Source organism: Uranotaenia lowii, chromosome 3 (assembly GCF_029784155.1).
Source record: "Uranotaenia lowii strain MFRU-FL chromosome 3, ASM2978415v1, whole genome shotgun sequence".
Taxonomy (NCBI): domain Eukaryota; kingdom Metazoa; phylum Arthropoda; class Insecta; order Diptera; family Culicidae; genus Uranotaenia; species Uranotaenia lowii.
In genome coordinates, this window is record NC_073693.1 from 68,539,535 (window position 1) to 68,565,313 (window position 25,779).

Sequence of the window (25,779 nt, forward strand, 5' to 3'; positions counted from 1 at the left end):
AAAATCGAAATTGAGCCAGTTTTGAAGCAGTTCTACGCAGTTTTTGGATCAGCTATTCTTAGTTCAAAAATCAAAAGGATAAGTACTGTGTGCTCAGGTAAGTCTGTGGTGCAGACCTGCTTTGAGAATCAGGCTGCTGGAACCAAATTTAAAAAAAAGGTAACTGTGCATGCTGGGTTAATCGTTCTGTGAGAGTTGGTTACATAAATAAGTTTATCATCAAACATTCTGTTGGTGGCTCGTTTGTCAACCGCGAAACATTACCGTTTACCGTACTGTTCTGTGGATTTGTGATACCGTGCAGTGCAGTGGTGTTAAGATTATCTTGTGGTTGTGCGTGCCCGGATAACTGCCATGTCTCGAGATGACTTACGACTCCTGGTAAAACAGGAGAGGAACTTGAGAAGTTTGATGGACAACATTCAAGATTTCGTGAACGAGTACCAAGCCGAGCGAGATTTTGTATCCTTAAAGTACCGTATGCAGAAGTTGGATGAGTTGTACGACAAGTTTATTCGAGTGCGAGAAAACATTGAGGTGATAACCGACGATGCAGATATGAGGGTTGGCTTAGATTGCGACGGAGAGCAAGCAGCCATTGATCGTGCAATGAGAATCAGCGAGCGTGAAGAGGTCAACATTCGCATCATCAAAGACTTTGAGAATCGTTTCTTCGAAATAAAACACAGTTTGGGAGTGCTAGAAGCAGCCCAAGGAGATTGCGGTGTCAGTGCTCAATCTCCAAAACCATCTGCAGCGGTAGATTCAAAGCCCAGAGTCAAACTCCCCGAATTAAAACTACCAACATTCAGTGGAAGATTGCCAGATTGGATCACATTTCGAGATACCTTCATCAGCATGATCCACAACAATTCTCACTTGTCAGAGATTGACAAGTTTGCATACCTGCGAACGTCGTTGATAGGTGATGCGTTAACAGAAATAGCATCTATAGATTTGACATCGGCCAACTATCATATCGCATGGCAAACTCTTCAAGGTTCATATGAGAACAAAAAGCTTCTAGTTAAGTCATACCTCGACGTATTATTTGCTGTCAATTCCATGAAAGAAGAATCTTATGAGGAACTCAACCGCGTAGTGAAGATATTCGAGACAACGCTAATGATGCTCCAGAAGGTTGATGTGCAAACAGAGGGGATGTCCACGATTCTCCAGCATATGGTGTGTCAGCTTTTGGATTCCGCTACTCTGCACCACTGGGAATGCCACCACAACTCGAAGGAGGTTCCAACGTATCGACAATTGATTGAATTCCTGAAGTCAAGATGCATGGTGCTTCGAAACATCTCGTTAGGAAATTCAAGCCCACAGGAGCAGAGAATTCACACTCGTTTTCAGACAGTAAGTCACACTGGTGCTCAGCAAAAGTTTTCCTGTCCGTTTTGTGAGGAGTCTATGCACTCAGTGTTTAAGTGTGCTAAGTTTGCGGAGATGAAAGTCTCTGATCGTGTCGAGTTGGTCAAGAAGAGATCTTTGTGCCTTAATTGTCTTTCGCCAGGTCATATCGCAAGATTTTGTATTAAGGGGTCCTGTCAGAGTTGCGGAAGAGGCCATCACACCCTCCTGCACGCAGGTCCTCCAATATCACAATTCTGTTCAGAGCAGTTACGCGTTCCACAGCAAGTCAATCCGGACGTGAGTTAACAGCCACCACAGAACCAATTAGAAGTAACCTACCATGATTTCCCTCATTCCACTCTCCAGAACCAGACACAAATTTCACACAACCCAAGCCAAAGCATGGATAACCTTCTATCCTCAAATGCCACAGACTATCCTTCCACTAGCCACAGTTCTATAACCCCCACAAATCCTAAGACCTTTTCCAATACAGTCCTGCTTACTACAGCAGTAGTAATGATTGAGGATGGAGATGGGAATACCATTCCAGCTAGAGCTTTGTTGGATTCAGGATCGCAATTGTGCTTCATGACTGAAAAGATTGCTCAATCTTTGAAGTTTCATCGTCGTCAACAATATCTTCCAGTCGAAGGCATTGGGCAATCAAATACCTGTTCCATCCAGTCTGTTTTGGCATCGATACGTTCACGCTATTCCAACTTTCGTTCTAAATTGAAATTTAACGTTCTCCCAAAAGTCACATCTGATCTTCCTGGAAAAAAGATCGACATCGGAAGTTGGAATATTCCTGCTGGACTCAACATTGCAGATCCTAATTTTCAAAATCCTGGCAGTATCGATCTTATTCTTGGAGCAGAGGTGTTCTATGATTTACTGTTGGAAGGACGACACAAGTTAAATGATGTTGGGCCAACACTGCAAAACACACATCTGGGCTGGATAGTTTCTGGAAAGGTTCCTAAAGAATTTCATGTTCAACGAACTAAACTCGAGTATGATGTCACGCACAAGAAGAAGTTGCTCAAACCAGGGTCTGGCTGTGGTCATCACATTCGCACTGATTATGCTATTAAATCTAAGCCAGTTTCGGGAAACTGTTTGCTTCTAATTCGGGACAATCTCGCACCATCAAAAAGAGGGTATTAGAATTCCTCTCCGTCGAGGCGCATAGGCCGCGCCTGCGGGGGTATTTTGGCCCCCGCAGTCCAGTTAATGTCTACCGCGCCCACGGCGGTCGCTGACCGTCCGTATTGAAGAGTCCACCCATGAAGAGTCGAAGTCTACCAGATCCATAAGCAAACCACATCATCCCTAAGGGCACGCTACCTCGCTCAGGAAGTCGTGCCAACCACCGGATCTGGATACACCCGTTGTTCATCGCCATTTTCCCATTACATTCCACATCGCAGTCGTCGTTCAAGATCACCATCACCGAGCATCGCAGCAGCATCGGCGCATATTGCGCTCGCGGTGGCTCGAGGCCACCGCTTCAGGGAAGTCGTTAGTAAGTAATTTTTAATTGAGTAAAAAAGCCCTTCTCATCTGATTCCAGAGTTGATGGGGCTTTGACGCCGGTACCATGATCAGCAGTGTCTTCGATCGCATCCACAATTATGTTCGAGCGCACAGGCTACAACCCACAACCACAGCCACGTTGAAGAGGAAAATATACAGTCCACTCTGAAGAAGAAGACAATGTCGAGCGAGGCTCTGAAAAAGTTCAGCGGAAAATCAAAAAACTTTCTTATTTTGTAACGAGCGTCGTATCATATTATTAACGAAACAGCTGTAAAAGTAGTGAAGTTTGAACTCCGTTGATAATGCTAGGCATATCAAGGGGGCCGGTAATGTTAACGCAAAATTGGAACCATGCTAATATCTGAGTCTCATTGTAACGTCACGACAAAAGCAGCGGCAATGTGCTCTTATTTTGTCGCTCTCTCAATCCACACAGCTGATCGACGAGCGATCAGCTGACGAGTCAGTAGAAAGAAACCATCAAAGTGAACGGACATAGCTCCTCATATCGACAATAAAGTCTAAGTCAAAAACCCAAGTGAAGTTATCGTTGAATATCTAATAAAGTTACCTAACAGTTGAAGACATAATAAAAGTGTTTAAAACCAAGACGCGCTTCTCCGTGCTATCCGAATCCTGTGAATAAATCAGCTACAAACTGCAACAGTCATTTTTGTCATTTTTGTCATTTTTGTCATTTTTGTCATTTTTGTCATTTTTGTCATTTTTGTCATTTTTGTCATTTTTGTCATTTTTGTCATTTTTGTCATTTTTGTCATTTTTGTCATTTTTGTCATTTTTGTCATTTTTGTCATTTTTGTCAATTTTGTCATTTTTGTCATTTTTGTCATTTTTGTCATTTTTGTCATTTTTGTCATTTTTGTCATTTTTGTCATTTTTGTCATTTTTGTCATTTTTGTCATTTTTGTCATTTTTGTCATTTTTGTCATTTTTGTCATTTTTGTCATTTTTGTCATTTTTGTCATTTTTGTCATTTTTGTCATTTTTGTCATTTTTGTCATTTTTGTCATTTTTGTCATTTTTGTCATTTTTGTCATTTTTGTCATTTTTGTCATTTTTGTCATTTTTGTCATTTTTGTCATTTTTGTCATTTTTGTCATTTTTGTCATTTTTGTCATTTTTGTCATTTTTGTCATTTTTGTCATTTTTGTCATTTTTGTCATTTTTGTCATTTTTGTCATTTTTGTCATTTTTGTCATTTTTGTCATTTTTGTCATTTTTGTCATTTTTATCATTTTTGTCATTTTTGTCATTTTTGTCATTTTTGTCATTTTTGTCATTTTTGTCATTTTTGTCATTTTTGTCATTTTTGTCATTTTTGTCATTTTTGTCATTTTTGTCATTTTGTCATTTTGTCATTTTTGTCATTTTTGTCGTTTTTTGTCATTTTTGTCATTTTTGTCATTTTTGTCATTTTTGTCATTTTTGTCATTTTTGTCATTTTTGTCATTTTTGTCATTTTTGTCATTTTTGTCATTTTTGTCATTTTTGTCATTTTTGTCATTTTTGTCATTTTTGTCATTTTTGTCATTTTTGTCATTTTTGTCATTTTTGTCATTTTTGTCATTTTTGTCTTTTTTGTCATTTTTGTCATTTTTGTCATTTTTGTCATTTTTGTCTTTTTTGTCATTTTTGTCATTTTTGTCATTTTTGTCATTTTTGTCATTTTTGTCATTTTTGTCATTTTTGTCATTTTTGTCATTTTTGTCATTTTTGTCATTTTTGTCATTTTTGTCATTTTTGTCATTTTTGTCATTTTTGTCATTTTTGTCATTTTTGTCATTTTTGTCATTTTTGTCATTTTTGTCATTTTTGTCATTTTTGTCATTTTTGTCATTTTTGTCATTTTTGTCATTTTTGTCATTTTTGTCATTTTTGTCATTTTTGTCATTTTTGTCATTTTTGTCATTTTTGTCATTTTTGTCATTTTTGTCATTTTTGTCATTTTTGTCATTTTTGTCATTTTTGTCATTTTTGTCATTTTTGTCATTTTTGTCATTTTTGTCATTTTTGTCATTTTTGTCATTTTTGTCATTTTTGTCATTTTTGTCATTTTTGTCATTTTTGTCATTTTTGTCATTTTTGTCATTTTTGTCATTTTTGTCATTTTTGTCATTTTTGTCATTTTTGTCATTTTTGTCATTTTTGTCATTTTTGTCATTTTTGTCATTTTTGTCATTTTTGTCATTTTTGTCATTTTTGTCATTTTTGTCAATTTTGTCATTTTTGTCATTTTTGTCATTTTTGTCATTTTTGTCATTTTTGTCATTTTTGTCATTTTTGTCATTTTTGCCATTTTTGTCATTTTTGTCATTTTTGTCATTTTTGTCATTTTTGTCATTTTTGTCATTTTTGTCATTTTTGTCATTTTTGTCATTTTTGTCATTTTTGTCATTTTTGTCATTTTTGTCATTTTTGTCATTTTTGTCATTTTTGTCATTTTTGTCATTTTTGTCATTTTTGTCATTTTTGTCATTTTTGTCATTTTTGTCATTTTTGTCATTTTTGTCATTTTTGTCATTTTTGTCATTTTTGTCATTTTTGTCATTTTTGTCATTTTTGTCATTTTTGTCATTTTTGTCATTTTTGTCATTTTTGTCATTTTTGCCATTTTTGTCATTTTTGTCATTTTTGTCATTTTTGTCATTTTTGTCATTTTTGTCATTTTTGTCATTTTTGTCATTTTTGTCATTTTTGTCATTTTTGTCATTTTTGTCATTTTTGTCATTTTTGTCATTTTTGTCATTTTTGTCATTTTTGTCATTTTTGTCATTTTTGTCATTTTTGTCATTTTTGTCATTTTTGTCATTTTTGTCATTTTTGTCATTTTTGTCATTTTTGTCATTTTTGTCATTTTTTTCATTTTTGTCATTTTTGTCATTTTTGTCATTTTTGTCATTTTTGTCATTTTTGTCATTTTTGTCATTTTTGTCATTTTTGTCATTTTTGTCATTTTTGTCATTTTTGTCATTTTTGTCATTTTTGTCATTTTTGTCATTTTTGTCATTTTTGTCATTTTTGTCATTTTTGTCATTTTTGTCATTTTTGTCATTTTTGTCATTTTTGTCATTTTTGTTATTTTTGTCATTTTTGTCATTTTTGTCATTTTTGTCATTTTTGTCATTTTTGTCATTTTTGTCATTTTTGTCATTTTTGTCATTTTTGTCATTTTTGTCATTTTTGTCATTTTTGTCATTTTTGTCATTTTTGTCATTTTTGTCATTTTTGTCATTTTTGTCATTTTTGTCATTTTTGTCATTTTTGTCATTTTTGTCATTTTTGTCATTTTTGTCATTTTTGTCATTTTTGTCATTTTTGTCATTTTTGTCATTTTTGTCATTTTTGTCATTTTTGTCATTTTTGTCATTTTTGTCATTTTTGTCATTTTTGTCATTTTTGTCATTTTTGTCATTTTTGTCATTTTTGTCATTTTTGTCATTTTTGTCATTTTTGTCATTTTTGTCATTTTTGTCATTTTTGTCATTTTTGTCATTTTTGTCATTTTTGTCATTTTTGTCATTTTTGTCATTTTTGTCATTTTTGTCATTTTTGTCATTTTTGTCATTTTTGTCATTTTTGTCATTTTTGTCATTTTTGTCATTTTTGTCATTTTTGTCATTTTTGTCATTTTTGTCATTTTTGTCATTTTTGTCATTTTTGTAATTTTTGTCATTTTTGTCATTTTTGTCATTTTTGTCATTTTTGTCATTTTTGTCATTTTTGTCATTTTTGTCATTTTTGTCATTTTTGTCATTTTTGTCATTTTTGTCATTTTTGTCATTTTTGTCATTTTTGTCATTTTTGTCATTTTTGTCATTTTTGTCATTTTTGTCATTTTTGTCATTTTTGTCATTTTTGTCATTTTTGTCATTTTTGTCATTTTTGTCATTTTTGTCATTTTTGTCATTTTTGTCATTTTTGTCATTTTTGTCATTTTTGTTATTTTTGTCATTTTTGTTAATTTTGTCATTTTTTTCATTTTTAATTTTTTTTTCATTTTTGTTATTTTTGTCTTTTTTTGTCATTTTTGTAATTTTTGCCATTATTGTCATTTTTGTCATTGGAAATTTTTAATTTCTTAGCTTACCAGATAGATTTCAGCACTTCTCCGGACTGGGTAAATATGGGCCATTTTATCTAAAAGCTTTGTAAAACCCAAGCATTCGATTTCAAAGTTTACGTTCTAAACATTTAGTTTAAATCGAAATACATTTTAATTTATTCACATACTTTTACGTTCATTAGAAAACATTGAAATGTTCATAAAATATATGGGAAAATGGCCTCACAAAACAATTTGTATACTCAAAATAAGCTTTTATTCTAGGGTTTTCAGAATTTTTTCCAGCACGTATCCGGGCCGGATAAATCCGAGGAATATCCGGTCCATTTTTGTCAAATCCTATGAATAACTCAACAAAAGTCAAGAAAAAAAACTTGAAAAAAATTAAGTTTTTTTTTTTGAACGCATCATTATAAAAAATTAAGATACAGTTTGTCTTTATTTGTTTCATTTGACAAATAAAGTGAATAAATCTGGGCAAAACCGGACTTTTTTTTAAAGGAAATCCGGGCAACCAGGTCGGACTAACCGAGCAGATTTTTATGACAAAATTATAGCTAATTTTGCAATCCCGCCGCGAAAGTAAAATTTGATAACAATTTGCCTGAATAAAGGTGGTACAATGCCAAAGTTTGGTTCTATCTTTTATATAAGGATGCCTCGATCCCAAGTGTAGGTTTAACTGTCACTTTAATGATGCCTGGTTTAGCCAAAGTTTTAATAGGATTTTATGTGGCATAATGATGTCACTTTTTGGTGTTCAAAAGAACCAAATTTTGGCATTTTTGTGACCTCAAAAATCCGTTGAAAAGGTTGGCTAATCAGGGTATAAAAAAACGGTTAGTGAAACCAAAATGGTTGGATTGATTTTAATTATTCATTTCTTATCGATTTGATAATATAACAAGTGAACAAATTTGCTGTCTGTGTACCGAAAAATTTAAATTTGAATACCTGAATAAAGCTGATTTTTCAAAACAGAAATTTGAATACCTAATCATGCTATCATTTTGACCGCATTTTACTGCTCTATCGTTTGAATGAAACGTTAATGATGCCTTGTTTTATTATCTTGGAAAAAACAAAACAAAATAATGCTTTCATTTGGTTCCCAATGCCTTATGGAGGTATAAGTTTAGCATAAAATTTCAAAATATTTAATGAAGCATTATTTTGAAATCGGGAAACATGCGACACTAAATTATGCTATCAGTTTGGCATTGATAGCTCTTGCTGGTTACCGTTTTCTATCGATTCTGGCATCAAAGTCTGCTCAGGAAGCTTATTTTATGCACTTATACCCTTTTAGCTCCAACCACCTTAAATATAGTTTGAAGAATGAAAAATCGTTTTGTATTATCAACTCAATATCGATAATTTTCATTACTTTATCCCTTTGCCTGTTAGACCTTATTTCAAACTTTCTGATAGTCATTGTGTCAATATAAAAATTGAAGTCATAATATTTTATATTCACAGATTTAATATCATTGAAATAAAAATTACGGAATTAAATTTGAAAAAAAAAATTGATAAACTCCCTTGTTCAATATATTCAACTGAAACATGCATCAACAGTCGTATTTTCCGTATTTTTTTCCCGTTTCGACAGATTCAAGGTAATATCAAAGAGATCCCATTGAATTGCGCTAAGATTACCAGCTCGTTATCGAGCTCAAGTCAAAGAAAATTCAAATCTTGTGACCCCATCTTTTTAAACCATCTAACACGTTCATTGATCGCGATTTTTCCGTCGCATTTTTTCCACTCTAGCTAACCGAACGACGACTGACTGGACTGGCTGACGGTCATTGGCATTGGTCTATTCAGAAGCGTGAGCATCATCAGTTGATGGAATCTGCGAGAACGTGCACCAATCGAGATGGGGAACAAAAAATTCGCCACTCTGATTGAGATAAATTGAGAAGGCGTCGTCGTCTTCCTTCTTTTGGTGAAAAAAAGTTTGTTACTTCCGCATGAAGTGTGAAATCTGTGGGTGGATGTGAAAAAAGTATCCGGAACATTCTCAAAGTAATCGTGGAACGATTTTTTTACATTCAAACCTGTAATAGATTGTTAGTCAGAATTGTAAAAACTTTCAGAAATAAAAAAAAAAAGAAAATTGTTTTTTAAGTTTTCAAATCCACTAGCGAAACTGATTTTGAATTTTTTTTCTTTAAGCATTTTACTTCGGAATCGATCGATGATTGCTGATTGGAATAAATGATGATCGTTGCTATCAGATTCTTCGATAAGAATGTGCCACCATCTTTTGCTGTGGTTTGCTGAAGTCGCAATTGAACCACGTCGTCTTTCGTCTATTGCAAGGCAAATGATGATTAATTTGATGGTTCTCAGGATTCCATCTCGTTTGCCAGGTTGATGATATTCGAGTGATGATAAAACGAGAGCATTAAGGATGCTCGATAATGTAGATAGAAAAAAATATCCTCAATGGAGTTGTACAACCAATCAACGTTGGAAGCTATCGTTTCCGAAAAGGAATCGCTTTCAAAAAAGTAGATCTGCAAAAACGGAAAAATTCCTTAGAATTTATCGAAATTCTAAGAAAAAAAAACTGTGACTGCGTCAGTTATACAAATTCGATTTGGAATATCAAAATTTTAGAATATTGTCTCTCATTTTCCAGCAAAACAAGAAAAAAAACAGTTGGTGTGAATTGTGAGCTACCCGGTATTAAATTCCTGGAAGTGCATTCATCCACTGGATGAATCATCCAGTTACATTTGAAAACTGTTATGCAGCTCGAGTAAATGTCAATAACATGCAGAGTTTCATTTTGTAATCCATCGTCATACTAAAAAAACTTGGGAGTATTTGGGCTGAAAATTGAAACTTATGTGTTTTTTTTTTGCATATTTTCCCTTGCATTCGAATTTTGCAGACAGGAATTTAACCGGAAGTGGTAACTAAAATAAACGCGGTTTCATTTTTATTGCTTGTCAGAATGATAGCAGATTAAATTTAATTTGAATGCATTTCCAACGATTTCCGAATGTAAACACGTCATTAAAAAAAAATTGGATTTCATTTGAAAGCACAAATATTACGGATTTTTCCACAAAATAGATTTTTTCTGAAAGGAAGATCAAAGTTGAAATTTGAAAGTATATTTCAACTTTAAAAAATAGAAATGTTTCTCAAGTTGATTTTTTACTTTTTAAAATGGTTATGAATCTAAAAACTTCTAAAAATATTTTATTAAACAGACAAGTACAAAAATGTGTAAAAATAATTATCTCAATATGCGTTAACATCATCAACTTTCCCGAATCTCCCGAGTTATTTTGATTTCTGTGATAAAATTTATAGCAATTATTGTTTATTTTTTCCCAATATTACAACATACGACAATTTTACGAAATTTTCAAGAAAAATTGAGCCCAAATTAAATCTTAAATACAGTGAAAACCCGATTTTGTCACACACCGATTTTGTCTGCCCCCGATTTTGTCTACCCCCGATTTTGTCTCATTTTTTCACCCGATTTTGTCATCATTTTTTATTCAACGCAAAAATACTAAATATCACCTTTTTTCATTTCCGTAGAACATCTTGAGGTTGAAATCATTCAGAAGGGACAAAACTGATGGATGATTACATCGATATTGAAAGTGAAGATGATTAATCAGGGACGTATCAAGATTTTTACAAAAAAAAAGTCCAGTTTTAAACAGGTTTTTTGTTAATCAAAGTTTTTGAATACAATTTTAACTAAATATAATGGTAAAAACATCATATTCAAGTAATCTTAAAGCTGTGTTTTATTTGATTGAGCTTTCTTCAAAGCAATCTCTCTGATACGTTGCAAGAATGTGACATCATCTATAGAGAGATCTGAAGCATCAGCCAAATCAACTATGTTGTCCAACTTACGTACAGCTTCAAAATCAATTATGTTTAATGAAATTTCACACGAATCATTTGGGGTAGATGCCGCTGATTCTGAGTCTGGTTCTACATCCGAAATTTTTAATGGCTCCAATGATTCAAGGGCTCGATTAATGCTGACTGATCATCCAGCGTCATGTTCAGAATTTCTTCATCCGTAAAAGCTTTACTTGCATATCTTTCCTCAGGGTCCTGTGGCAAAATAGTTTCATCGCGGTTGTTTACATCAATCAAATGGATCAAGGGAACCCCATTTTCGTGAACGAGTTTGTTATTTTAAATAATTCCAATTTTCTTCCATGACTTCTGCATTACTGTACGCTTTATTTCACTCCAAGCATCGTGCATCCAGAAACATAAATCCCTCAACGTTATGCTCTTCAAGCTTTGACCGATATCGATTTCGCGAGCCATGACATGTAGCAAAAGTTTTTGACGATATTTTAGTTTACAGTTCTGAATGACATTCTGGTCCATGGGTTGAATCACTGTAGTCACATTTGGAGGCATTAAAAAACATTATCAAACCATCATCGCTTTTTAGCTCATCATTCCTCATCATGATGTGCTGAGCAATTATCCAGTAACAACACAGCTTTAGGAGGAATAGACATTTCGGCTGAAAATTTGCGTACTGCTGGTACGAAGTCCTAGAGGAATCAGATTTGGAAAATCATTCGAGTCATCCAGGCATTTTAGAGGCAAAATATGTGACAGGCTCATTATTTTTTTTATTTTGATTTGAACGGAAGCTTTGAATCTTATCTTTAGTAAATAATAACCAAAAGAAATAATCAGATCATTAGGATTTGAACCATTTAATTTTTCAGATAATACCGGTCGAAACAAGGTGTTAAAAGATGCGTAAAACCAATATTGTATGATGTTTTGATGTAAAAAAGACCTATAACTAGTAATATGTCAAAAAAGGGAATATCTACTACAAAACCTCTACACTGTCTTATTGGGATAATATACGTTTTTTGTAGTAATTATTAGATAATGACGGATAAAAATAATGTTTTCAAAATCTCCAGATTTTATCACTCTCCCCGATTTATCACTCTAAAATTCATCATGGGGGTGATAAAATGGGTTTTCACTGTATTTCTTAAACCATAAGTTCAATCGTTTGCAGCCTTCAACAAAGTTTTTTAATTAATTAAAATCCTTAATATCATATACTTAAAGACTTTCTTAAGTGGTGTCAAAAATAGATGTTTTGTTATTTAAATAAATTTGTAAAAATACTTTAATTTAATTTTTTAAAGCTATGCACCTCTGAATCTTTAATATTGAGGAAACATCTGAATCCTTGATTGAATAGGGGATAATAAATAATAGTTCATCAGTTATCAATGATGGACTTTACTCAAAATCGATCAATTTCGAAACGCCTTATCAACGCCATATTATCAAAACAAGAGCTGATAATCTGAGATCGGGGGTTTTCAAAATTCAAAATTAGATTGAAAAAAATAACAATAACTAAAATGCACAAAAATATAAAAAATGTTTTCTAAAACCATTTTCCTACTCTTGCTCATCACACAAACTCAAAAAAAAAAATTAGAATCAATGATTCAAATCAATGCTACTTCCGAGAAGCAATTAATGAATCATTCTAAATTATGTGCCTTATTCTAAACTGAAAATTTGCTAGAAAATGAATTTGAAGCAGTCTAATTTGCAAATTTGAAATCAATATTTATTTCCGAAACACCAGAAAACGAGTGCGATTTCAAACATTGGATAAAACCAGAATATAAAGCTTCGACCATAAAAATGAATCCATTTAAAAAGAAAGGATAAAATTCAACATCAGATTTAAAAAAAAATCTAATCTTAATAAACATAGCAAATCCCGTCAGAAAAAAAAACATTGATTAAAAATTGTTAGGTAAAATTGAAATAACGCAAAGCAAAAAAATTCACATTTTCCGAGGTACATAGAAGTAAAGAGCTTATTTTGACTGATTTTGGAGCGCTGAGTTTTTTTTCTATGATATAAAAACATGGCCGTAGGAACGTGGGGGGTTTTGGGGGTTAAACCCCCCATGAAGATCCAAAAAAGCAAGCGAGGTATTCTTCTGTATATAAAAAATATGTAATTTGAAATCAAATTATGATTATAGAGTAAGGTTTATCAAGAGTAACAATCGAGACCATCAACTCATGCCAAAACCCCAAAAATCCATTTCAAGTTCAAATTTTTTCAACATTTATTCAAAATTTTCTAATTGATTCATAAAAATTTGATTATGAATTTTAACTTCCAAGTTAAATTCAACCTATTTCAGAAGGTTCTGTTTCCATAATTCCCATTACTAAATTTGTATTTCTTTTTTCGTATTTCGGATTCTGTATCCAGTTTAGTTTTCTTGATTTTCAGTTCGAATAATCAAAAGAAATTTTAAATGAAAACCTGTATTGAAATCCTGGATTAAATTTTGTTTTGCATTTCATATCAAATTCGAATCATGTTTTCAATATTTTGATAATAGTTTTTCGAATATGAAAAAGAGAAAAATTTCTTTTATATTTAAGTTCGAAGTTCTTAAACTTTAATCTTACACAAAATTCAAACATTTAATGCTTGGAAAAAGTAATCCAAAATTTAAATCTTAGATTCAGATTCATCATTTGACATTCATATTAAAAGTATGTAAAAGTTAAAAATTTAAATAGTGAATTTAGATAAAACCTGAACTAAAGAATAAAAATAATAGATTCATGAATGAGGGCTTGACCTTGACTCAAAAAATTCTGAACTCTAATTAAGATTCAGGAAACTATTCTATTGTTCATTTCAGAAATCGTATAGAAATTCGGATACATATTCAAAGCTTTATTTTTGAATTCAGGTTCAAAATTCTGATTCAGAATGCAGATTCAAAATTCAAAAAAAGATTTAGCTAGTCAATAAATTAAACAATCAACATAAGTTGTTGAGGAAGTCGAGAGATCATGAAATTTAGATTGCATGTCAATTCAATTTCCAGATTTCAAATTTCCGATCAAAACTAGTTTGTACAAACAATTCAGCTTAAAGTCACAAATAAAAAGTAGAATTTGAGTTTATTTCCTAAGTTTTGTTTTATACAAAAAAATCCAAATTATATAAAAAAATGATCCACAGGATTTTCATTATGAAATTTATTCTTTATGAAACATTTTTGCTGTTAAAAAAACATGTACTACCAGATCTTCACCTTAAGAATCTGCAGAAAGTTCTATAATTTTTTGGGAGTATTTTTAACACTATCAACACATTAAGGATTGCGAGAAAATCAAAGCCGTCAGTCGCCAAAATTTCAGAAACCAATAGTATAAATTTTGCTTCTTTAATCTATTTTAGTAATTTAAAGTTAATTTGATTTATTTTCAGAAAAGATTAAAATCTTTGAATCTGTAAAAACGTTTGGAAGATTGAGATTGTTTGATGGGAGTATAGAAAAAGTTTTTTTTTTTGAAATTAAAGGCTCTCCTAAGAAAACCTTATTTTATGCTCAAATCAACTAAGTTTTTCTACCAGACTGTTATACAAACTCAAAGATATTTATCATCGATGGAAGCGAACTTAGCTGAATTTTTAGGTTTAGGACCAATTTTCTAAAATTACGATTTAATTCGTAAACTTTTTATATAAAAGTACTTAAACATTGGATTATCCTTCTTACAACTAAATCGTTTTTGCGTGCTTTTTGTGAAAGCTTACTGTCTACCTTTTTCTTTGTTTTTCCCCTTTTTCCCTGAAAATTTGACAAATTAGAAATACACTCAAACCCGTAAATTTTTTGCTATTAATATTTTTAAAATTGGGATTTTTTTATTTTTTGAAAGCATTGTATCTCAGAAATAACTAAACAAGATATGAATCCTTGATTCAATGAAGGATGATAAATTGATACAAAGTCAGCTTTTAGTTTTCAAGTCGGTTTATCCAATTGATTTTACTCAACACTATCAATTTTAAAATTTCTAATCATCTTAATTTACATTTCTTTTCTACATTTAAAAAATAAGGGTTGATTAAAAAATTCCACTGTTAAACGTAATATGAATTCGAAAAAATATTTGTTCAGGATTTGAAATACGAAGTCTCGATTAGAAAAATAAGCTCCATTTTGAACGGAATTTTTCAAAACACATAATTGTTAAACCAATTTATTATGTTGAAAAAAATAAAGAAAATATCAAAACAATCAAGCGCAGATTTATAGTTGAATATTTTACGCTCTGAAGATATTTTTAAAGGTTAGTTGAAAAAATAGGTCCTCTTATTTACAAAAGGTAAGAACTATGTTTTTCTTATTTGAAATATAGATTTGAGACTGGAAAAAGATTATGTTTTCTGATCACAAATATTCAGAATTGAAAAATAGAGACAAAGGTATCAAAAATATTTAAAAAAATATTAAGATAAAAAATAGGTTTTTTGACATTTTAGAATGTTTTTTTTTAATTAAAACGTCGAACCTTAAAAAAAGTATCTATGGATTTTAATTAAAAACTCAAAGGAACAGCATTTAAATGCCTATTTTTTAATGATTGATTTGATGATATGGAGTTTATAAGTTAAAGTAAAAATCAGTTAAAGCCTGTTAAACGGTTTGACTTTTGCTTGAAAATACTATCTTTAATTCAATTTGGTAAAAACTTACTCTCATTTTAAAATTTGTTGTCAAAAAAGTCAGAAATTACATAAATGATTTTGACTTATTTTTAAAAGTTATGTTAAAAGCAAAAGCTCTTTGCAAACAAAAATTCATTGCATATTTAGATCAAGAGCATCCAAAGCAATCAAAAGATGATTTTAAAATAAAAAATGTTAATTGTGTAATTTATCAAAACCCCTAGGGATGTGAAGAAACAAACAAACAATAAACAAAAAAATAAAATCGAGGTTTAACTAGTTTCTTGAAGAATATTTGATATTATCATAAAAGTTGTAATGACATTAGCGAATTTTTATAATCAAAGTGATTAGTAATAGAATAATGGGTACAAGGATTTTTTTTCTAATTCTAGTAGCAAACACCTGTCATATGGCTTCTAATTTGTCGATGTTTAAATAAGCATTCAATGAATGAATATTGAAGTAACAATGGATAGTTTCAAATTGTGTGTCAAGATTGGACAGAAGGGTTATTGAGTTATATATCGAAATTTTAAAATTTAAAATAAGATCGGCCAAAAGTAATAACGGATTAAATTCCGCCGGGAGGCGAGCCAATTTTCTGACACGTTTGTCAACACTTCATTTACTTCATCAAACATGCACTTCGCTTGACTGTATTTGCATTTGTATTGTATTTGCATTTGTATTTGAAGTATTTATTGAGTTCTTTAGACTCTAAATCTTTGAAATCGAGTCATTAAAGTAAAAAAAAAATATATCTAAAAATAATTTTTTTTTGAAGATTCATACATTTTATAAAACTTATCAGTTTATTCAGTATGCACTGAAATATTTACAAAAAAAGAAACCAATAAGTATTTTTGTTTAAAAAATCATGCCAAAAATTTATTTATTGAGTCATTTGGCAATTCACATTATCAATGTCATAAAATGTTCATAAATAAGCTTAAGAAATCCTGCAGCAGTGGCAATTCACATTATCAATGTCATAAAATGTTCATAAATAAGCTTAAGAAATCCTGCAGTAGTGTTCTAATTAATTTAAGAAAACCCTTGGAAAATGATGAAAAATCAATAATTAGGAAACAAAACTACAAATTAGATTTTTTGACAAAATATGCTTCAAAATTCTTAAAACGATTGAATCTTCAAATTTCAACATTCCAGTACAATGATCCTTTTCAAAATTTAAAATTTAAATTGCTTAAAAGAATTCTCAAAAATCTGCACAGAAAAGAAAAACTTAAATTAATAATTTCGATAACGATTCAACGTCGAACGCTAAGAAGACAGTGATTTCCAAATAAAAAAAAATTCTGACCACTAGTTATCGCTAAAGACCACCAAATGGAAGTACCATCGTTGTTTGCAAGTCGTGATTTGCCTTCACAACTTTGCGCATTTGTTAAAAAAAATAATGCAGATGATCCTCTTTTAAGAAGAACGAATAATTGAAAAAAATTTCAAATCAATGAAAAGAAATTGAATGAATCTAAAATCTTATACATAAAAATGTAGGCGTTTTCTTTGTAACACCATCACGTATAAACGGATGGTCGAAATGAAGTGGAATTTGGTATCCAAGGGTTTTTTCAGGCCAGAGATGGTTTGTATAATAGTTTTAGAAACGTTCAAAACTTGAACAACTTGAATACGATTTTCATGAAAACTGATTCATGAGCAGGAAAAAGTTAGAGAACTGTTAACCTTTTCCAACGATTTATTAAGTAACGGGTAAAACGAAGTTTACGTGGTCAGCAAGTAACTTTATAAATTTACTAAGATAAAGTAATTTCGATCTCCGACTCAAATTTAAAACGGTTTCTCATTTTAGTGTCTTTAAAAAAAAAAGTAATGAAAGGTTGATGTTTATTTTAAATATTTCAGTTGTAATGATAACTATCCGTAAACCTCTGCAAAATATCAATCAATGATCAACTTGGCAAAGTAGGGCTCAACATCGATTAGCCAGTATGAGTAAATAAAGTTATTAAGAAAAAGAATCAGTGTTACTTTAAGTGCGGCCCACCGAAAAAATTTGAAACTCAAATAGACCCGTTTTTTTAATAGATTGTTCACCTCTGGTTTAACACATTAAGGACCACGAAGTAATTTCTACATCTAAAAAACTACCAACTAAATTCAACAAATTTAGGTTCTTCGCGTTGCATTGAGTTACTGAACCATTTTGCAGGATAAAGTTTTACTACCAAACTTATAACAGGTGAACAATAGGGTGTCCCAAAATATCATCACTTCTGGAAATCTGGGGGTTTATCCTCCAAATGGTAGATAAGGATGTGCCGAACAAACTTTTGTATGGGGTCGACTAAAAGAATCATGTTTAGAGGTTCCGCAAGTGCGATCTTTGAAAAAAGTCCACTTTCAAAAAATTCGATTTTAAATAAATTCTGGATCCAAAAATTTTCATAAAATTTATATATTTTATATTTTTTAAATTTTATTTGAGTAAAATACTACACGTCAAAAATAAAAACTGAATCAAATTTGAATCAAAATGTAAAACAAGCAAGCTAATTCCAAGAAAAAAAATTTTTTGGTCAAAAAATTTTGAATTCAACTGACCAAAATGTGTACCAAGCGTAGAATATTTTTGATACCAATGTCATCAAAAGATGCGGATTTATTTACACTTAAACTTTGCTGAACAAAACATTTTGTTTGTATCATTGTGTGAAGAGCTATTCGCGGTTTAATCCTTAATAAAAATCACAATTAGGAATATTTTTTATTTAATTTATTAAATTTGTCTTAATAAATACCTACTTCAAAATCATAATACTTGCAAAAAAGACTTTGATGGTTTAAGGGAGTCATCAGAAGGCCATATGCCAAATTTAAGCAAAATCAGACAACAGGAAGGGGTTGCACTGAATCTCAAGTGTGAAAGAAATTCTGAGACATAGTGTTCTAAAGAAGCATGAAAAATTGGTTTTTCATCATACATTTGTTTTCTTTACCGATCGATTGCTTCATTATGTAGATTTTATTAAAATTTCAATTAAGACTAACATTTTACCTGAAGACTGCAACTCGATTGGACTTAAAACAAAAAAGTTATGGCTGTTCAAAGGTTGTATTTTTGTGGCAAATTATCGTTTAACACACAATGAGTACATTTTACTCATTGCGTTTTACAGGACAATTTGCGACCAAAATACAATCATTGAACAGTCATAACTTTTTTGTTTTAAGTCCAATCGAGTTGCAGTCTTCAGGTGAAATGTTAGTCATAATGTAGATTTTAATAAAATCTACTTAATCAGGCAATCGATCGGTAGAGAAAAAAATGAATGATGAAAAACCAACTTTTTATGCTTCTTTAGAACTCTATGTCTGAGAATCCCTTTCACACTTGAGATTCAGTGCACCCCTCCCTGTTGTCCGATTCCGCTCAAGTTTGGCATAAGGCCTTCTGATGACTCCTTAAAACCATCAAAGTTTTTTTTGCAAGAATTTTTTTTATTTTTTATTTTTGACGTGTAGTATTTAACTCAAACAAAATTAAAAAAATATAAAATATATACATTTTATGAAAATTTTTAGATCCAGATTTTATTTAAAATCAAATCTTTTGAAAGTGGACTTTTTTCAAAGATCGCACTTGCGGAACCTCTAAACATGATTTTTTTTAGTCGGCCCCATACAAAAGTTTGTTCTTTTGTGTTCATTTGTAGGGTGAGTCCCTAGATTCCCAGAAGTTATGCAATTTTGGGACACCCTAGTGAACAAACAATAAACGAAGCACAATATCCTATTGACAAGATATTGACTAAAGACCGGGAAGCATACAAAAACGACGAGAGCTCACTGGAAATTAAAATTTAAGTAACATAAAAAATTTTGAAAGAAATCTGCTTCAATATTTTTTTAGGAGGAAGATTCATTTTCCGAAAATGAAAATTCAGAATCCTTGGAAATTGAGAAAAAGCTAATTTAAATAACAAACCAGGCTTTTGTATTCAGAAGATAATATTTGGTATGATTCTATATCAACTATTAAATTAATTTTAAATATGAAATGATAAGAAAAAGTGTGATTCATAGAAACATCAGTTCTTTTTTGAATCTCAGTGAAATAATTAGGTACATTTGTTATGAAAAAGTCTGACTTAAACTTATAGAAGAAAATTTATACTGAGAATCAAAGAAATAACTTGAAAAATCTTTCCAGTACAGTATAGAACACGATAAAATTGCATATGTTGTACGAGGTGACTACTTTAAAAAATCCTTGTACGCTTCAAAATGTCTTCAAATGGACTTATTGTGAACCCATGGAGCATCTTCAGAGGCATATCACGAATCATATAATAATTCTTGGGAATAATTGGAACTCTAAAAAATTGTCAAGGAGACCTGTGGGTAAATTTATTCTGCATTTTGAAGAAAACTTATTTTATTGGTAAAAAAACATGTACTGAATGGTTAATTTTGAGATGTTTTCAATTTTTTTTATTAAAGTATACCTCTTCTTTAACTACAACACCATCGAAACTCATTCAAGGGGTGTGAAGTAATCTATGAAGCACAATAAAGATGAAGTGTGGCACACAAAAAGTCCATTCCGGGGTTTGCACATGTTTGCATTGTTTGAGCCTTATTTGACAGCAAATGGTTGCTCGTTTTAATGCTCATTCAACTTTTAATGCATCGTGCTCTCAATCGTTCACAAATCAGACTTAATTGGAGATGGATGCAAAAATTTGTTTGCCAGAGTTTTTTGTTCCCACTTCCTGTAATCCGATGGATATATTTGAATATCGCTAATTGAAATCTGTTCAGGGTAGGTGTGTGGTTTCATTCGATAAAAAATAATAATCCACGATTGTTGATGTAAATTAATGAGCATCGACAAATCATACCTTCTGTAGCATAGTGAAACATGACAAATTGTGTTTCTCTATTTGGTTCATTGCATGAAGTGATCCCTGATGAAGACTTTTTTTTAACAAGAGCTTTTCTATTCTAAATATATTTTTGCCACAATTTCGCACATTCTGTTAGCCACAAGGAAACGAACCCCTTAAAATGTGCAGAAAAAACAAGACTTTCCCATCGATCCGATTTTTCTCGTCCCGTTCGAAAAGAGTTCGAAAGTCCAAAAACCACATCTCAAACAAATCAATTTGGATCAAGCTAGTTTTTGGCGGAGCCAGCAAAAACTTTATACATTTCACCCGTTTAAGCCACAAAAACCACACTAGCCAGCAAGATCCATATTTGAGAAAACCAAGTGGCGAGTAAAATAAAAGTTTTTCCGAACTGGTTGTGTTTTTTTTTGGTGCTCTACTCTTCAGTGTGTATTTGTATAAGTGGCTAAATTTTGCTTGTGTATGTTGGTTTGTGCGTGTGTATTCGATGTTCCACTTGGCCGGATCAGTCTCAACTGCCTTGTCAAGATAACTTTTTGTGAGCTTTTTCCTGAGAGCAGAAAAAAAAGAAGACCAAATCCATTCTCCATCAATGAAAGCTTTCGGAAACTTCGGATTTGGTGAACCAGAAGGGGAAAAAAGAATGTACTGCTTTCTACTATGTGCTGTCATATTTTCGAACTGGCTAAAATTATTGCCACTTGACACTCGATGCCGGCACTCGTTTGTTCAGTTTTGGAAATCAGCAGCTTTCAGAAGTTTGTGTGCATAGAGCTGGAAGAAATACAAATGACTAACCCATTCAAGCGATTTAATTTATGCCACCTTTGAAATGAGGCCTGCAAAAACAAAGTTGGAAAAAGTTGAATTGGATTTTCGATTTTGAGTACTTCGTCAGATTGTTAAAACGGGAACATGATAAATAATAACTTTGATTATATCATAAGGTTGTCATAATTTTTCCTCACTTATCCGGGCCGTGCAAATATTGGCTATTTCAACTAAAACCCTGACAAAATCCGATCAAATGATTTCAAAACTTTTAACCCAAAATCCGGGTAGTATTCGGGAAAAATTTGGTCAAAAACCCAGGAACAGTAGAATAAATATCAAGAAAAAAAACATATATGGTTTATATATTTTTATCAAAACCCTTCAGCAGATTTTCAATTGTATTTTTGGCTTTCATGAAATTGGTCATGTTTATTTTGACAAAACTTGTAAGAAAGTTTTCGTGGTCTCAAAAATAATTAAAAATATTTTTAATTTGTTTAAGTATTATGTTCTTTTTTGCAAATAGACAGGGGTGGCAACGAGAAAGTGATGTAATGATGTATTGCATAAAATTCATGCTATCCACCACCCTGTTAAAAATTCAGAGCGAAATAAGGAAAATAAATACAAAATTAATGCAATAAGGCCGGACCGGACGTTTCCAAAATTTTGTAGAAAATATCCGTGCAATCTGACAAGCTTATTATATCTATATGCTTATTTTTATTCAATACTAGCTGATTAACCCGGCCTTGATCGAGCTCTCGAAAGTATGAGAAACTATAAATTCCAAGGAATACCGAATTCCGGAAAACGCTTTATGGAATTCCGCTTTATTCCAGGAATTCCCGAAGTCAATAAATAAATCTACGATACAAAAAATTAAAACAACCAAATCTCAGCAAGGAAAAATATTATTCTTCCATCTATTTCTAAGCACCTACATTGATAAATTCAGTATAAAATTTCTTGGTTACCAATAATATTGCCAAAAATGGACTTTCTATATAAATTTTCTGCTTTTAGAATAGTGGTTAAGAAAGTAACAATTTTTGAATATATTTTTAAGGTTTTATAATTGCTTATTGAGTTTTAGGGGAATTTAACCATTTGAAATATTTCACAATACTACTTCTTTGAAATTAAACCACAAATGTCATATAGATAAGGAAATGTTATCAGAATTTTTTCAGCACGTACCCGGGCAATTTTATCTAAAGACCTGGCAAAATTCGAGCATTTGATTCCAAAATATTGAAAAAAAATCTGGGCAATATCCGGGCAATTTGGTCAATATTCAGAAAACACTCAACACAAATAAAAAAAAATACATGAAAAAAAATATTTTTTCATCAGCGGTTTTTATATTGTATTTAATGCTTTCAAAAAACTTTTCATGGTTATTTTTATAAAACTTGCTCAAAAAGATGAATTTAAGACGCATAAATATTTTTTTTTCTTGTTTTGACAAATGCAGTGAATAAATCCGGGCCAAATCCGGGTTTTTCTAATGAAATCTGGGCAACCGGGCCGGGCCGGACTTTTGAAAAATTTTGATTTCCGGATAAAATCTGGCAATATGGCAACCTTAAGTTAAGGTTTAATTAGCCATATATTGTTAAAAATCATTTTTTTTTCGCTGGATCCTGGGGATCGTTATATTTTTCAATTCCCAGGAACATTCAAATGGCGGGGAAATGGATAAGGTAACGGACTTATTTTGGACCGGGTACATATTTTGGACCACCTCACAGCTTTTTGCCAATATTTCTCTGATAAAACATGTTATGCATAAAAATTTTGAACAAAAATAGGTAAAGCTACTTCTTATGATTCTAATCACATCTAAAATTTTATTTAAGTAAGCTGTTAACGGAGAGAAAATTGAAAATAAAGTTTTGATTTTTCAAAGTTGGACCGAATCAGGGCCATTTCAGGAGGACGTGCCATTATTGGAGTAAACTTTCAAGAGCGTTGCTGCATAGATGTGATGAATTTTACAAATACAAACATGTTAACAGCTATGATAAAACACGTGAAAACTATTTTGCATGCTCGAAAAAGAAAAATAACTGGTTTAAAAAGCAATTTGACCCATGTCGAAAATAGGTCCTACTTTATTCCTTAGGGACTTTTTTTGGACCACTCAACATAACCTGGGTATTGAATTTGCTTTTAAATGTTCATGAACGTAAAAAGACGTTATACGACTCATAATGAATAAAATTTGGAATTTATGCATGATTTTATCTAATCAACTCTCCAAAGCCCAAACTCGCCATTAGACGAGATTCACTTTAATCGGCATAAAAACAAGCCAATCATAGTTTCAACTTACTTTCTGAGCACTATGCTTTGAATCACGTTAATCTAACAATCTACATCACCCAGCAAACATTTTTGTAGGTATATTTCTCAACAACTTTGTTAAACGTCTCATATACATTATGGAATAATCGTATGAAACTCGAAAAAACAGCATTTACCCACCAAAGTGGAGGCAATATACATACATATTTTCAATTTCAGGCTAAAACGATGAGAGTATACGATTTGGACGATATTCGACACCATATTCATACATACTAAAAAAAAGGAAGAGAGCACACATTTTTTTCTCTCAACGTATACGAACCGTTGCCAGCGACAAAATTTGCTGCCTCTGTCATTGGGCAAATCCTGCAAATACACCATCTGATTTATAGCAATCTGGTTGCACTGCTGGTCGCGGAGAGAACAACAAAGCTGTTCTCTCACTTGAACCACGCGAGGGGAAGCAATGGAACGAAATCGTCTTCAAAATCTGCAAACATGGCGGACTTTTTTTCATATCCGATTTAGACCATTTAGTCCGACTTCGAGTAACTATTTTAACGACCTTTTACTTGCGTTAGTTGGAATAACGATTCGCAGTGACGTTTTTAATGACTTGAGTTAGCATTTTTAATGCGATTTCATGTTTGCTGGGCAATGGCAACTGTTTGATAAGCAGTTGTTAAAAGCTACAGCTTAAAGAAGCCTCAAAACATGAAAACTTGGATTTGCACCAATTATTTATTAAGTCATTGTTTTTTAAGTTACATAAAAAATTATTGAAAGTTTGGTCGAAAAGGAATGGTTTTCGAGGAAAAAAAACTTGGGCAGGTTAGAAGAAACGAAATATAAAACCCGTCTAAAGGAGGAAAATTTTATTAAATAATATGTTCAATTTTAGCTTTATATGTTTCAAAACTTGGGAAAAGGTGATTGAAATGTGTAAATTTTTACAAGCGATAAAGTTCTAAAAATCTAGTTTTTCAGCCCCTGTAGTTATGTAATTTTGAAAAAACTGTTGGAAAATTACTCCTACGATAAATTTTATCCTAGGACAAAGTTAGTATCAAATTTAAAGCTGAATTTTTGTTAAAAAAAAAAGTGGCTTTTAGATGGCTTAAAAGATAGTATAAATCTTGCATATTTTTTCCTTTTTGAATCTTTTGGATGTCAAAATGCATCAATTGATGTCGCGAAGTTCATGATGTCAGACTTTCTCAACTTATCATTGGTTCGCCTGAAGGAAATGTGCGTTCTGAAAATTGAGCCTAGAGATAAGCCAACTGGCCAGTATTGAACACTGCAGAACAAATTTCGTCGAGATTTCCGTGTGCTGTCAGAATTATTTTCATAACATTTGGAACACACTAAAAAACATGAATTTTACTGTTTTTACTCTATTCTTATCGAACAAACAAAACTTGACTAGTCTATAACAATATGAATAGACAAAATTATCTGAATAATTCGCATAATTGCGCATCAATCGCTGTTGAAATATAGCAAAATTTGGAAAAAAAAAACTTATTTAGTTTAAAAGTGGTCCAAAACAGAAACCTGGTGGTCCAAAATACTGACCAGAGTAATGATTGAAGACACGTGTTTTTAGTCTTAAATCTTGTTACATTGCAACAAAAGACGATATTTTTCGATAGAAAAAGCCTTGATCTTCGTAATGAACGGATAAAGCAGTCGAAAATTGAAACATATGCTTTTTATTCCAGGAAATAGCATAGCCACTTCCCAAAGCGGTCCAAAATAGGTCCGTTACCCTAATAGATTCCATTTAAAAAGTTTCTCATTTTTTAAAAGAGTATTTTAAAAACATGGAATTTCCCACAAAGACCTAACCAATAACAAAAATACCTTACTGTGTTTTGTGTGTTGATTAGAAAAATCCAGAGCATTTTTTGGGGTGATCTATGTGCACACTCAAGATAAAATTATACGATCGCAGATTGAAATTCAACGCCTTTCTCTGTTCACTAGTTTTAATTGAGAAACAATTTCTAAATTTTGAATATACTGAAAAGAAAAGAAAATTTTGCTAATTCATTGCAATTCCATGCATGCATTCCCGCATTTGAAATCACGTCGAAACTTCATTCGCGCATTTGAATTTGGAACAATCTTGTTTAAAATATTGATATGTAGTTGAAATTCAGCAGTTACCCCGCCCATGGCAATGCAATAGCCTCCAAGTCTTCTAAGCCAAAGGTCATGAGATTGATTCCTGGTCACGGCATACATAGTAC

The 25,779-nt window shown here is 31.6% G+C and overlaps 1 protein-coding gene across 1 annotated transcript in view; it reads left to right on the forward strand.

The window, feature by feature from the left end:
- Positions 1-354: 354 nt before the first annotated feature.
- LOC129752265 (uncharacterized) overlaps positions 355-25,779 on the forward strand; it is a 33,422-nt gene continuing 7,997 nt past the window's right edge. Inside the window, exons 1-3 of the mRNA XM_055748052.1 lie at positions 355-1,659; positions 1,729-2,525; positions 2,722-2,890. Coding sequence (XP_055604027.1) covers positions 355-1,659; positions 1,729-2,525; positions 2,722-2,890 — 2,271 coding nt within the window. The remainder of the gene's footprint in view (positions 1,660-1,728; positions 2,526-2,721; positions 2,891-25,779) is intronic.